Source organism: Lolium rigidum, chromosome 4, assembly GCF_022539505.1.
Source record: "Lolium rigidum isolate FL_2022 chromosome 4, APGP_CSIRO_Lrig_0.1, whole genome shotgun sequence".
Lineage (NCBI taxonomy): Eukaryota > Viridiplantae > Streptophyta > Magnoliopsida > Poales > Poaceae > Lolium > Lolium rigidum.
In genome coordinates this window covers 75,591,876-75,607,876 of record NC_061511.1, presented here as the reverse complement: position 1 = coordinate 75,607,876, position 16,001 = coordinate 75,591,876, and the positions used below count along the sequence as shown (strand labels likewise).

General features: G+C 43.4%; 1 protein-coding gene across 1 annotated transcript; it reads left to right on the top strand.

Annotated features, from left to right (window-relative positions):
- Nucleotides 1-2,979: 2,979 nt before the first annotated feature.
- On the top strand, nt 2,980-6,150 carry LOC124708483. Its single transcript, XM_047240169.1, has 6 exons — nt 2,980-3,438; nt 3,539-3,625; nt 3,738-3,971; nt 4,545-4,709; nt 5,327-5,380; nt 5,505-6,150. The coding sequence occupies exons 1-6, from the start codon at nt 3,208-3,210 to the stop codon at nt 6,042-6,044; spliced, it is 1,311 nt and encodes a 436-aa protein (XP_047096125.1). The 5' UTR covers nt 2,980-3,207; the 3' UTR covers nt 6,045-6,150.
- Nucleotides 6,151-16,001: the final 9,851 nt, after the last annotated feature.

Genomic DNA, 16,001 nt, shown 5'->3' with positions numbered 1-16,001 from the left:
CACATAAATTTCCCTAATTCCCGCGTATTGTATTAAGCTTGTACAGGCATCGCCCTTTTCCTGCAATAGTTCATTGTGCACAGAAACATTCTTGATTTATTAACATGCCATAAATACATTCCCTTTTAGCGAGTTGTTATTCACTTCTCTATGACCAGCTTGAGACTAAAAAAAGAAGTGGACAGTATATTTCAACACTCCTCATATCTATGCCACTCTATGACTTAGATGTTTGATCGAAGCAGGCCGCGCATATCTCCGCGCTTTTAACCCAACTCAAGCTGAAGAAACTTATTCAATGGTCACTGCTAACTGCTTTTGGTCCCAAATCTTTGGTGTTGCTTTTTTTTTGATAATATAGCGGCCAGGTTTCTAACTTAAGACCTCCTTCCTTGTGATGTGTCTTATGCCGTATTGAATTGCGGACACCGATTAGTTCACCCTAAAACTTTCTTCGAGGGGAATAATGGACATGACATTTCAGAACAGGTGAAGTGGTGATCTTGTACAAGATCTTGTTGCTAGAATGCACCCCACCATAGCATTAGCACAGCAATTGCTCCCACTGAGATATCTTTATCCTTTCCCCCACACCACTCTTTCTTTCTAAAAGGCAGCTGCGCTACATGCGCTATCGCTCTGAATTCACCAACAATGCAGCAGGAGCAGTGTGACTAGTGTCCCCCTGTGGCCCTGTACCTCTAGGTGGGTGCGTAGAGCGGCCAAAAGAGCAGGATGCACTGCGCAAATGGCAAGATCTAGTGGTGGTGCAGGCTGGAGAATGACCGTGCTTGCGATGGTCCTACTTCACTTTCCATGGTGTCTTTTTCCTTGCAGCTCAAGTCCAATCAGGTCCATGACATTATGTGTCTTATGAGTCCTCCATTATGATCGATCAGGTTACTAATGCATGTTGTTTTACATAACATACACCAGGGTTTTGCAGCTATTTTTTTGAAATGGAGGGTGGGACTCTTGGCCTCTACATGGAAGAGATGTATACAACATTTATTTAGATTTTTTCCGCAAAAAAAACATTTATTTAGATTTGGGGACCGGGCGGGATACGGTACTCCAATACTGGTACGCCATCACTAAGTCGCCTTCCATCAGCCCTCATTGCTTGGGAACTCAGGAAGGAAAGAAATGCAAGAATTTTCAATAACAAAGAACTGACATCGCATCTAAGCGGAGATCACCTCTTAATCCTTTTAGTTCTGTTAGTTGTTGTTTTTTCGGTTGGCTTAGGCCGTGTGTTACGTTTGCTCCTTCTTTATCAATATAAAAGGAAAAGCTTATACAATATTGTACGTCATAAAGGGAATATCTTGCAGAATGTGATGGAAACATATCCCCCGTCTGTGATGTTCGAGATCTTATTGGAACCCGATTGGCCTCTTGGAATGAGCTGTTACAACTTAGAATCAGTCCAGTTGCTACAGGTTCTGATGAATTCCGTTGGGGACTTATCAAGAATGGTGTATTCTCGGTAGGATCCATGTATAAGGCTTTAGTTGAACCTATTCAATCAGTGCTAAATAATAAAAACATGAAGATGAAGATACCATTGAAAACAAAGGTTTTTGCATGGTGTTAGGCCTGTTATCTCCGCCGTGGTGTTATTTTTACAAAAGATAACCTTGCAAAACGTAATTGGCATGGGTGCACGAAATGTGTTTTCTGTCAAGACGAAGGGACAATAAAACATCTTTTCTTCCAGTGCCGGTTCGCTAGGGCTATATGGTCAATCATTCAGGTTCTGCCTTATATCCTCCAAGAAGCATTGCAAACATTTTTGGCAATTGGCTAATTGAAGTGGTTCCTAGGTTTTAGGTTTTTATCAGGGTGGGAATATATGCTCGCTGTGGCTATGTAGAAATGACAAGGTTTTTTATGACAAAAATTCTTCTCTTTGTTGGAGGAGACGGCCAAGGAGTTTATTACCCTTTATAAATACTTTGATTAATAAAGCGCCCTTTATAAAAAAAGGCAAAGCTTTTGCCTCTTTGTTTCAAAAAAAACATTTATTTAGATTTTATTTAACAAAGACTTGTTAAAAACATACATCATAAATCTGAAGTCGGCACTCAACACCTACAAACCCGATAATTGGTACAACTTGTCAAGTAAGAAGCGAGTTTATGTGTGTGTGCTCCGGTTAACGGTGGTCTTGCTTTCGATGATGAAAAGGGGGAAAAGAGAAAAAGAATAGAAGACACAAATATTGAAGATTGAGTGATAGTGATACTGGCATGGCCAGCATGTGCAGTTTGGATGGTTGATATGGCTATGTGCATTCCTTCATGTCGCGACTGATTCTCAAAATTATAGAGGCTTGTTGTAATTGATATATTTTTATTTTAATATTTTTTAATCGAAAAAAGCCAGTGATGATATTATTTCTATAGAATTAATGTTGGACCCTAAATTAATTTGCTTTGACACCTTACTAATTCTTGCACGGTGACCCTGTTTAGAACCAATTTGGTTTTAGCCCTGGGCAATTCTCTCTTCTTCTTAATTACATGGTCGCTCCTGAATTAGGACACAGCACTGCATTGGCTCCATGACGCTGAACTCAGATGCTGCAGTTTTCTGCATAGCCAAGGAATGCATCGCTGACGCTGAAAGATGCTATTGCCTAAATCCTTGGGCACATGGAGAGCACCAACCTTGGCTTGCATCCCCAAGAAAAAGCTAGCTGCACCTCAGCTCAGCTAGAGATAGAAAGCTATATCCTGCATGCGTGACGACTGGCCTCCACTAAGATGTAAAAGAAAGACCAAAGCAGGCAGCCTTGTGGATTAGGAGAGGGGACAATGTAGCCATATAGCTCGAGACGAGAATGATGGAAGCGTGGCTACGATGGGCGCTCTCATTTCGAGACAATTATGCTGGTCCTTCGTACGGGAAAAAGGGCTGCAGGTTGGTGTGATCGGCCAGCCACCACACCTTCAGACTGCTTAGAGGAGCAGAGCCAAATGCCATCTAGATCGATGATACTGTCACTGCTAGTCCGTTAGTGCCATACTCCCAGGTATCTATCTGTTGATCGATCTAGCTATCGGTGTACTTATAGGAAGCAGGAGAGCAGGAAGAAGACAACCACGCCGATGTGCGCACATACTGACGACGCCTCAGAAGAGCATTAAAGCTTCTTCTCCTTCAAAATCCTAGGCGGCTACGAAACTCAGGCGGCTGATATCGATGGCGTCTTGCTGCTGCTGGCAGAAGAAACCTTGCCCAATCATTGCCACCTTCGTCTCTTTCCTCCTCATCCCCATTCTCGTCTCCTCCTCGGCCTCCGCGACTGGCGGAGCTGGCAATGGCAGCACGACGGCGCAGGTGCTGCTCCGCTCCGGCGAGGAGGAGCTTAGGTTCCATCAGATGAAGGCCCAGCTTGCCAAGGTCAGGGAAGCCTCCGTCAAGACGATTCAGGTATGTTTAACACATTCATCCTTCCTCACACTGCAACATTTCTGCCAGATAATTGATCTTGCTGCTGCTGTTGTTTCGTCCTCGGCGGATCATTTTGCAGAGTCCTGACGGCGACGTCATAGACTGCGTGCCTTCTCACCTGCAACCCGCGTTCGACCATCCCAAGCTGAGAGGGCAGAAACCGGCGGTACGTGGTATTCTGACTCACTGACTGAATGACACTGCAATGTCTTGGCGAGTGTGCATCTTGTTCTCGCGCTGATGAGGAGATCAAACCAATGTCTCGTGCACGGCCGCAGGACGAGCCCGCCGCGCGGCCAGGGAATGGCGATGCTGAACTGGTGGGTGCCGACGACGAGGCTTTGCCGCAGACGTGGAGGAGCTCCGGCGAGTGGTGTCCGGAGGGCACGATACCGGTGAGGCGGACGACGGAGGGCGATCTGCTCAGGGCCAGCTCCGTTGGGAGGTTCGGGATGAAGCCCCAGACCCAGAGCGCCGCCGTGCGGAGGGACTCCACCAGCAACGGCCATGAGGTCAGTCACTGCCCAGAACGATGACCCCTCGATTCAGACTCTGTTTGGTATCACACGGTGACGCGAACTTATGTTAACACCTGCTTCTCATGACCACTTTGTTTCTCGTTTTAAGGTTTGGCTAGTTCTCCCTTGTCTGAAACAAATGCAGTACTTTACTAAACAAAAAGTTGCAGTACATTGAACTGAACATTGTTTAGTAGTAAAACTTTGCTGGATTTCAATAAAGAGTTGTAATCTGCACTAATTTTCGCCAGCTACACCATCTTAGAAAACTGAGAGAAAACCCACAACTGTGTAGAGTGTTACCTGCATTGTTTTGTGCAATGCATGTATTAGGTACTTAGCACAAAGATGCAGTCTGCTCAAACTTCTATACTTTTTAGACACAGCAATTCTCTGAATTGCACTTCCTCTTGTCTTACAAGAACTTGTTAGAATCAGTAGCTAGAGCTCCATGTGTCACTGGGATTCGGCACACGGACGCAGACAAAAGGATATGGCAAACACCTTCGCTCACTGTACAAGTGTAGCACTAGGTAAATGGTCACTGTAATTTTTCCTGGTATGCAGCACGCGGTGGGGTACGTTACCGGCGGTCAGTTCTACGGCGCGAAGGCGAGCCTGAACGTGTGGCCGGCGCAGGTGTCCTCGCCGGCTGAGTTCAGCCTGTCCCAGATCTGGGTCATCTCCGGCTCCTTCGGCAACGACCTCAACACCATTGAAGCGGGATGGCAGGTACACAACCCAACCCAACATGCTCTGTTCCATCACCCTTGCGACACTGTGTTTCTGAAAATACTTGTACTGCCAGAAAACTTTATCTTATAGTTTCTCATATGAGTGTATAATTTAGGGGAAATGCACTTTGGCTCATAGGAGCATATGCTCCCATTATGTGAATCCACATTTCAAAGTGTCAAAAAATTCTAAACTAAATTTTTACATGTACATCTAGACATTTTATGTTGGTACACAAGTTTTCAAAAAAAACTAAAAATAATTGTGGCTCCTGTAAGTTTTAATGCTATAACACGACTACGTACAGGATATTTTTTTGTCTTTTTTGTACACGTCATATAAAATGTTGTTTCTCCACGAAAATTTATGCACTAACATAGAATGTCAAGATGTACACCAACAAATTTATATCAGAATTTTTTAATATTTTTAAAATTGTTTTTTAATTATTTTATATAATGAGAGCATTTGCTCCTATGAGCCAAATTGCCACCTCCTTCAAAATAAAGTCTTTTTCTACGAGAGATGCTTCTGATATGAGTACATTTCATTTACCATGCCTTTAAAAAGAAAAATCTCTGAATTCGTGATCTCTGTCTGTCAATTATCATCAGGTAAGCCCTGAGCTATACGGGGACAACAGCCCAAGGTTCTTCACCTACTGGACCGTAAGTTCACTTCACCATATGAAATTTAAGAACAAGTTCCTTTGTCTTTGAGTGTTCGTCCATGAAATTTATAAGGAAAACATAAAGAACATAGACTCAATTCTGTTGCGCAATGTGGTTGCAGAACGACGCGTACCAGGAGACGGGGTGCTACAACCTGCACTGCGCGGGCTTCGTGCAGACCAACAGCCGCGTGGCGATCGGCGCCGCCATCTCGCCGGTGTCGGCCTACGGCGGCCACCAGTTCGACATCACGCTCCTCATCTGGAAGGACCCGAAGCAGGGCCACTGGTGGCTGCAGCTGGGCCCGTCGGGCGCGCTGGTCGGGTACTGGCCGTCGTCCCTCTTCACCCACCTGGGCTCCCGCGGCCGCGGAGGCGCCGACATGGTGCAGTTCGGCGGCGAGGCGGTGAACACGCGGCCGTCAGGGTCGCACACGCCCACGCAGATGGGCAGCGGGAGGTTCCCCGGGGAAGGGTACGGCCGCGCCGCCTACTTCCGCAACGTGCAGGTGGTGGACTGGGACAATAACCTTATACCGGCGGCGGGGCTCCGGCTCCTCGCCGATCACCCAGGGTGCTACGACATCGCCGGCGGCCAGGGCGGCAAGTGGGGCAGCTATTTTTACTACGGCGGGCCAGGCAGGAACGTCCGGTGCCCCTAGGACGGGTACAAACTGATGTTGTTACATAGGCAAAACGATAATTCCAGCAAATATATATCACAAAAAAGAGGGTTCTAAATATATTTTCGAGACCGGCTACATTGTGATCATACTATGTTTTATGAGTTTTGTTTGAATTTGGCTATGTGCATGTTCATCATCGACCGAGTTTGCCCTTAAATTAAACAGTCTGCCTTTTCTTTAAAGAATGTGTGTGCTTTATTAGTCACCCAGACATAATGTTACAATGAATAGTTTCCCGGTTACACTCTGGAGGCACACCACGCTAACATTTTTTTTTGATAGAGAAACGGTACTTTATTGATCACAAAACATCAATACAATTATACAAAGAGTCTTCAGGATTGACACCGAAGCAGAAAAGGAAATAAAACCTTGACTAGATAAATCACACGACCTAGCTAAAATATGTGCCGCCTCGTTACAAAAACGCTTAACATGTTTGATAGATGCTGATGCAAAACCCGCCATCATCTGCTTGATATCAGAGATAACCACTCCCACCATCGACCGATCACGTTGGGAGAGGCAATCAGACGCGAAGATCACTTTGTCGAAACCCCGATCACTTGCAATTTGCACCGTCCACCGCATTGCCATTGCCTCCGCCAGTGGCGGAGCTACAAAGAAAAAGATGGGCGAGCCAGGATAAAAGGCAATACATTTCTTTTTGTCGAGTGCTAAAGAGTTGGAAATTTATGAGTGAAAAATCATACTTTAAACCGCCGAATCTAAGAATTGAAGACCTTCGGAGAAAGGAAGAAAATAATACTCGCTGGACTAACGGTGGAAATTAACTGCATAAGAAAGGTTTTTTTACCATTACAAAGCGCGAGTGGATTTTTGTAGCTCGGTCTATATGGATGCCAATTTTGAACCTCTGAAAATTTTGAATTTATACATCTAAATAAAATCAAAGAAATATAAAGATTTACACAATATTGTAATCTATGAGTGTGTAAGAACAAAATATGCTGCATTTTGGGCTCAGAGAAAATGATAAACCTTGATTTTGTTATCTCAATTTTCTTATTTGTTAGATTTTGTGATTTTTACCATGGGTTAAATACAATGTATTTCGTATTGAAAATTTACACACCGATGAAATACAAACATTGTCTATGTCCAGGTATTTTATTCAGACTTTTTTTCAAACTTTGCAATCAAATATTAGAAGTTTCAGAAAATAAAAAACAAAAGTAGGGAACCATATAGCCCGGACAACACTTGAATTTTCGGTTACAAAGCTAGCTATTTTTTTTTGCACATCGGTTACAAAGCTAGCTACCTAGTACTCTGGAGGACATTTTTTGAGAGCGCGCTAACTTTGTGATTTTTCTTAGCAGGAAACAAGAGCTGTCGCTAGTTGTTGCGTGGCTAGCAGTATGGGCCGCTCCAAATCGTTACGTTGCTGCTAGGCCTGCTCGGATCGTATGGATCTGTCCCAGCTAGTGGATTCATCCTGAATTGGGACTTTGGTACATAGGTATATATGGCTTTTTCCTCAAAATCCTGGGCGGGCCATGGCCCGGGTCGGCCCCTACATAGCTCCGCCAGTGGCCTCCGCCATCTCAGGAGTGGGAAAACCTGGGAGAGGCTCACTGACAGCAAGAATGCAATGCCCATGATTGTCTCGGAAGACAGCGTCGGCAGCAGACCGGCGCTGCTCAGGGAATAAAGCTGTGTCGACATCTCCCCAGGAGGCGGCGGTCACCATTTCTGAACCTTGGTGGACTCACACATGTTACCTGGTTTGATCTTATAGCAGTGCCGCACAATCATGTCCACATGACATACGCCATGATCTTCAAACTGGTTTGCTACGGATCAGGAATATGTTGGTTATTCCTTGCATCGTTCCTCGCCTCCCAGATATAACTGCATCCGACAGCCAAAAATTGTGGCCTCCAACTTCGTTGCTCGCCGTAGGAACTTGAAAGGACGAGATGTCGCCTAGAGGGGGGTTGAATAGGCGTTTTAAAAACTCTTACGGATTTGACTTGTAAGAATGCGGAATTAAACTAACGTTTATTTTACAAGCACAAAACCTAAATATGCTAGGCTCAACTAAGTGCAATAACAACAACTAGAGCTAAAAAAGATAGGCACACGATATATATATATGAATAACAAGTGATATCAAGATATAATAGATACTTCAAGCTCGATGACTATCACAAGGAAAGTAAACTCGGGTATAGAAATAACCGAGGCACGTGGAGATGGAGATGTATTCCCGTGTTCCATTCCTTTGCAAGAAGGTACGTCACGTTTGGAGAGGTGGGGATCCCACGAAGGATTTTCCAACGCCACGAAGGCTCATCTTCTTCTCCGAGCTTATCCAACGAAGGAATAGCCCTTTTTCTTATGACTAGCTTTTTCTCCACTCCGGAGATGGCAAGCTCCGCAACCACTTCACAAGCTCCACGAAGGAGAAGCCCGGGCCCCTTCACAACCTTCCACGAAGAGGTCACTGGACACCAACCAAGCCAACTAGGAGGTCATCCTCCAAGAGTAACAAGCTCACGGTCTCTCACTCGAACTAATCGTGGTGGAAAGCTCAACACTATGCAATGATGCAAAGCAAGAACACCAAATGTTTTTAAATCCTTCACACACAAATCCCACCAAAGCAACAAATGATAGGATGGAATTAGAGAGGAAGAACAATGGAGGAAATCAACAAATGACTCCAAGATCTAGATCCCAAGAGTTCCCCTCACTTAGAGGAGGAATGGATTGGAGGAGGTTGTGGATCTAGATCTCCTCTTTCAAATCCCCCAAGAATATGCAAGAATCATAGGAGGGAAGGGAGAGGAAGCAAGCTTAAGAGGTTCAACAATGGTGGTAAAAAATGTGCTCTAGAACACTAGGAAACCGTTGGGGAAGAAGCCCCTTTTATAGCCAAAAAAAATATATGACCGTTTGGGGGTAAATCTGAGAGTTTTTGGGTAACCTGGTGGGAGAGCCGGCACGCCGGGCGTGGCACCAGGCCGGATGGTGGGAGGGCCGGTCACGCCGGGCGTGGCACCGGGCCAGCCCGGCAGACACCAAGCGAGCACTGAGTGCCCCTAGATTGCGTCCGGTGTGCACCCGTGTGGGAGCCGGTCTGTGCCGGGCCATCCGGTGAGGCAGCCGGCGCCGCCGGGCGTGGTGCCGAGTGGGCCGGTGGGGCGGCCGGTCGACCAGGAGCCTCGCCAACAGGAACACATGTTTACAAAAATAGTGATAACTTTTGCGTCCGGACTCCGATTTCGATGATCTTGGGCTTGCTGGAATCAGAACAACAAGCCCTAAAACTTTATGCATAGAAACATCATTGTCCACCCATGGATAAAAAACCACAAGATGAATGTTTTGACCTATCTATAAAAGATAAACCGGTAAAACCTCCAAACTTGAAAACGCAATAGAAGATGCATATGGATTCTGTTTTCGATGAACTTTGGCTTGTTGTAAAGCTAGAAACAAGCTCAAAAAGCTCACACAGAGAAACACCAAGAAGCAATAGGGATATGCAAATTATGCAAAGGATTGAGCTCCCTAAGACGATGTGATCAAGTTAACCAACCGAAAGCCCCTCCTGATAGTGCGCCTATCTATCCTATAACCCGGTCTCCCAACAACCACCTTGAGACAAGTAAAAAGGAAAATATAGCATGGCCATAACTTTGCCTTGCGCATCCCGTTTGATCTTGATGAAAACGCTTCAAGTTCCATCAAGCCGGAGTGCATCACTTGATCATTGTTGTTTCGTGAAGACTCATGATTTGCTCCCCCATGCGCCACTATGGGATAGCTTCATTAAGCACATCTTCACATGTCCATTATCACGAAATGGACGGCAAGCTTCAAGCATGTGATACTCTTGAGATGCTCATCTTGAACTTGCCCAACTCAACTTTGATGACGATCACCACTTGATGTCATCCTCTCATGGGCTATATGAGATCCCACGTTTGATGCATGCCCATGGAAAGATACCTAACCCACATAGACAACACAAGGGCACATATATGATGGGTTTCATAAAGCATAATTGACAAGGCTTACCATACCACATGACTTCACGTGGCACATTCTTCATGCTTCATGTGTTGACCAAAGTTGAATCTATTCTTCACTCTTTGTATTGGTCAACCTTGTATCTTCTCATGCTCTATCATATTATCTTGAGGTGTATAAAGAACTCTTCATATGGTTGCATGCTCTAAATTTTAGTCAACCATAGCTCAACTCATGAGACTATCATGACACCGACTTAGAGCCATATCTTGAATTCTTCACTTGAAATCAAGCACTCAAGATCTTGATCATTCATTGCTTAACACACAAGCTAGAGCATGACTAATATTGAGTTCCACATAAGAACTTCATCTTCATTTCTTCTTGATCACATCACATACATGTCTTCAAATTGATGATCTTGATGCCAATACTCAAGGTATATCTTTTATCTTCATGGCATCCATATTTGAATCCAACACATGGACTACAAGTATTACTTATATGGAATAATCCTTCATATAAACTCAATGAAAACATTAGTCCATAGGGATTGTCATTAATTACCAAAACCACACAAAGGGGCAATGTACCCTTACAGAACTGGAACAGCCAGAGCTTCGGCAACATAAAATCACGGCGCGCAAGCTGTAAACTGAAGTTGTCCTTCCCAAACCGCCATACTTCTTTCGCGAACTGACAACTCAGAAAGGCGTGCTCCACATCTCCCTTTCTGCCGCAGAAAACAGAAGCATCGCTCGAGGGAATGTGATGTCGTACGGGTGATGGCGTGCAAGACACACGTCCGTTGGGAACCCCAAGAGGAAGGTGTGATGCGTACAGCAGCAAGTTTTCCCTCAGTAAGAAACCAAGGTTATCGAACCAGTAGGAGTCAAGGAACACGTGAAGGTTGTTGGTGGCGGAGTGTAGTGCGGCGCAACACCAGGGATTCCGGCGCCAACGTGGAACCTGCACAACACAATCAAAGTACTTTGCCCAAACGTAACAGTGAGGTTGTCAATCTCACCGGCTTGCTGTAAACAAAGGATTAAATGTATAGTGTGGAAGATGATATTTGTTTGCGAAGAACAGTAAATAACAGAGTTTGCAGTAGATTGTATTTCAGATGTAAAAGAATGGACCGGGGTCCACAGTTCACTAGTGGTGTCTCTCCCATAAGATAAATAGCATGTTGGGTGAACAAATTACAGATGGGCAATTGACAAATAGAGAGGGCATAACAATGCACATACATATCACGATGACTACTATGAGATTTAATCAGGGCATTACGACAAAGTACATAGACCGCTATCCAAGCATGCATCTATGCCTAAAAAGTCCACCTTCGAGGTTATCATCCGAACCCCTTCCAGTATTAAGTTGCAAACAACAGACAATTGCATTAAGTATGGTGCGTAATGTAATCAACACAAATATCCTTAGACAAAGCATTGATGTTTTATCCCTAGTGGCAACAGCACATCCACAACCTTAGAACTTTCTGTCACTGTCCCAGATTCAATGGAGGCATGAACCCACTATCGAGGATAAATACTCCCTCTTGGAGTTACAAGTATAAACTTGGCCAGAGCCTCTAGTAGCAACAGAGAGCATGCAAGAACATAAACAACACATATATGATAGATTGATAATCAACTTGACATAGTATTCCATATTCATCGGATCCCAACAAACACAACATGTAGCATTACAAATAGATGATCTTGATGATGATAGGCAGCTCACAAGATCTAACATGATAGCACAAGAGGAGAAGACAACCATCTAGCTACTGCTATGGACCCATAGTCCAGGGGTGAACTACTCACACATCAATCCGGAGGCGATCATGGTGATGAAGAGTCCTCCGGGAGATGATTCCCCTCTCCGGCAGGGTGCCGGAGGCGATCTCCCGAATCCCCGAGATGGGATTGGCGGCGGCGGCGTCTCCGGAAGGTTTTCCGTATCGTGGCTCTCGGTGCGGGGTTTTCGCGACGAAGGCTATAAGTAGGCGGAAGGGCAGCGTCGGAGGGCTGACGAGGGGCCCACACCATAGGGCGGCGCGGGCCCCTCCCTGGCCGCGCCGGCCTATGGTCTGGCCACCTCGTGGCCCCACTTCGTATCCCTTTCGGTCTTCTGGAAGCTTCGTGGAAAAATAAGACCCTGGGCGTTGATTTCGTCCAATTCCGAGAATATTTCCTTTGTAGGATTTCTGAAACCAAAAACAGCAGAAAACAAAGAATCGGCTCTTCGGCATCTCGTCAATAGGGTAGTGCCGGAAAATGCATAATAATGACATAAAGTGTATATAAAACATGTGAGTATCATCATAAAAGTAGCATGGAACATAAGAAATTATAGATACGTTTGAGACGTATCAAGCATCCCCAAGCTTAGTTCCTACTCGCCCTCGAGTAGGTAAACGATAACAAGGATAATTTCCGAAGTGACATGCTATCATAATCTTGATCAATACTATTGTAAAGCATATGAGATGAATGCAGCGATTCGAAGCAATGGTAAAGACAATGAATAAACAACTCGAATCATATAGCAAAGACTTTTCATGAATAATACTTTCAAGACAAGCATCAATAAGACTTGCATAAGAGTTAACTCATAAAGCAATAAATTCTTAGTAGAAAGCTTTGAAGCAACACAAAGGAAGATATAAGTTTCAGCAGTTGCTTTCAACTTCAACATGTATATCTCATGGATAATTGTCAACACAAAGTAATATAACAAGTGCAATAGGTAAACATGTAAGAATCGATGCACACAGTTCACACAAGTGTTTGCTTCTAAGATAGAAGGAAATAGGTAAACTGACTCAACAATAAAGTAGAAGAAAGGCCCTTCGCAGAGGGAAGCATGGATTACTATTTTTGTGCTACAGCTTTTCATTTTGAAAACATAGAAATAATTTTGTCAACGGTAGTAATAAATCATATGTGTTATGTATAAGACATCCTATAAGTTGAAGCCTCATGCATTGATTACCAATAGTGCTCGCACCTTGTCCTAATTAGCTTGAATTTACATGGATTATCATTGCATAACATATGTTTCAACCAAGTGTCACAAAGGGGTACCTCTATGCCGCCTGTACAAAGGTCTAAGGAGAAAGATCGCATTTGATTTCTAGTTTTTGATTATTCTCAACTTAGACATCCATACCGGGACAACATAGACAACAGATAATTGACTCCTCTTTAATGCATAAGCATTCAACAACAGATAATATTCTCATAAGAGATTGAGGATTAATTGTCCAAACTGAAACTTCCACCATGATTCATGGCTTTAGTTAGCGGCCCAATGTTCTTCTCTAACAATATGCATACTCAAACCATTTGATCATGATAAATCACCCTTACTTCAGACAAGACGAACATGCATAGCAACTCACATGATATTCAACAAAGGTGTCATAGTTGGTGGCGTCCCCAGAAACATGGTTACCGCTCAACAAGAAACTTATAAGAAATAAGATACATAGCTACATATTCTTTACCACAATAGTTTTTAAGGCTATTTTCCCATGAGCTATATATTGCAAAGACAAAGAATAGAGTTTTAAAGGTAGCACTCAAGTAATTTACTTTGGAATGGCAGAGAAATACCATGTAGTAGGTAGGTGTGGTGGACACAAATGGCATAGTTTTTGGCTCAAGGATTTGGATGCACGAGAAGAATTCCTCTCAATACAAGGCTAGGCTAGCAAGGTTGTTTGAAGCAAACTCAAGTATATAACGGTACAACAAAACGTACATAAGAACATACTGCAAGCATTATAAGACTCTACATTGTCTCCTTGTTGTTCAAACACCTTAACCAGAAAATATCTAGACTCTAGAGATATCAATCATGCAAACCAAATTTTAACAAGCTCTATGTAGTTCTTCATTAATAGGTGCAAAGTACATGATGCAAGAACTTAAACATGAGCTATATGAGCACAACAATTGCCAAGTATCAAATTATTCAAGACATTATACCAATTACTACATGAAGCATTTTCTGTTTCCAACCATATAACAATGAACGAAGCAGTTTCAACCTTCGTCATGAACATTAAAAGTAAAGCTAAGAACATATGTGTTCATACGAAACAGCGGAGCGTGTCTCTCTCCCAAACAAAGAATGCTAGGATCCGATTTTATTCAAACAAAAACAAAAATAAAAACAAACAGACGCTCCAAGTAAAGCACATAAGATGTGTGATGCGTGTAGTTGACACGTCCGTTGGGAACCCCAAGAGGAAGGTGTGATGCGCACAACGGCAAGTTTCCCTCAGTAAGAAACCAAGATTTAATCGAACCAGTAGGAGTCAAGAAGCACGTTGAAGGTTGATGGCGGCGGGATGTAGTGCGGCGCAACACCAGAGATTCCGGCGCCAACGTGGAACCCGCACAACACAACCAAAGTACTTTGCCCCAACGAAACAGTGAGGTTGTCAATCTCACCGGCTTGCCGTAACAAAGGATTAACCGTATTGTGTGGAAGATGATTGTTTGCGGAAAACAAGTAAAACAAGTATTGCAAGTAGATTGTATGCGATGTAAAGAATAGGACCGGGGTCCACAGTTCACTAGAGGTGTCTCTCCCATAAGATAAAAGCATGTTGGGTGAACAAATTACAGTCGGGCAATTGACAAATAGAGAGGGCATAACAATGCACATACATGTCATGATAAATATAGTGAGATTTAATTGGGCATTACGACAAAGTACATAGACCGCTATCCAGCATGCATCTATGCCTAAAAAGTCCACCTTCAGGTTATCATCCTTCGGTCTTCTGGAAGCTTCGTGGCAAAATAGGACCCTGGGCGTTGATTTCGTCCAATTCCGAGAATATTTCGTTACTAGGATTTCTGAAACCAAAAACAGCAGAAAACAACGAATCGGCTCTTCGGCATCTTGTTAATAGGTTAGTTCCAGAAAATGCATAAATATGACATATAATGTGCATAAAACATGTAGATATCATCAATAATGTGGCATGGAACATAAGAAACTATCGATACGTCGGAGACGTATCAGCATCCCCAAGCTTAGTTCTGGTCGTCCCGAGCAGGTAAAACGATAACAAAGATAATTTCTGAAGTGACATGCCATCATAACCTTGATCATACTATTGTAAACATATGTAATGAATGCAGCGATCAAAACAATGGTAATGACATGGGTAAACAAGTGAATCATAAAGCAAAGACTTTTCATGAATAGTACTTCAAGACAAGCATCAATAAGTCTTGCATAAGAGTTAACTCATAAAGCAATAAATCAAAGTAAAGGTATTGAAGCAACACAAAGGAAGATTAAGTTTCAGCGGTTGCTTTCAACTTGTAACATGTATATCTCATGGATAATTGTCAACATAGAGTAATATAATAAGTGCAATATGCAAGTATGTAGGAATCAATGCATAGTTCACACAAGTGTTTGCTTCTTGAGGTGGAGAAAAATAGGTGAACTGACTCAACATAAAAGTAAAAAGAATGGTCCTTCAAAGAGGAAAGCATCGATTGCTATATTTGTGCTAGAGCTTTTATTTTGAAAACATGAAACAATTTTGTCAACGGTAGTAATAAAGCTTATGAGTTATGTAAATTATATCTTACAAGTTGCAAGCCTCATGCATAGTATACTAATAGTGCCCGCACCTTGTCCTAATTAGCTTGGACTACCGGATCATCGCAATACACATGTTTTAACCAAGTGTCACAATGGGGTACCTCCATGCCGCCCGTACAAAGGTCTAAGGAGAAAGCTCGCATTTTGGATTTCTCGCTTTTGATTATTCTCAACTTAGACATCCATACCGGGACAACATGGACAACAGATAATGGACTCCTCTTTAATGCATAAGCATGTGGCAACAATTATTATTCTCATATGAGATTGAGGATATATGTCCAAAAC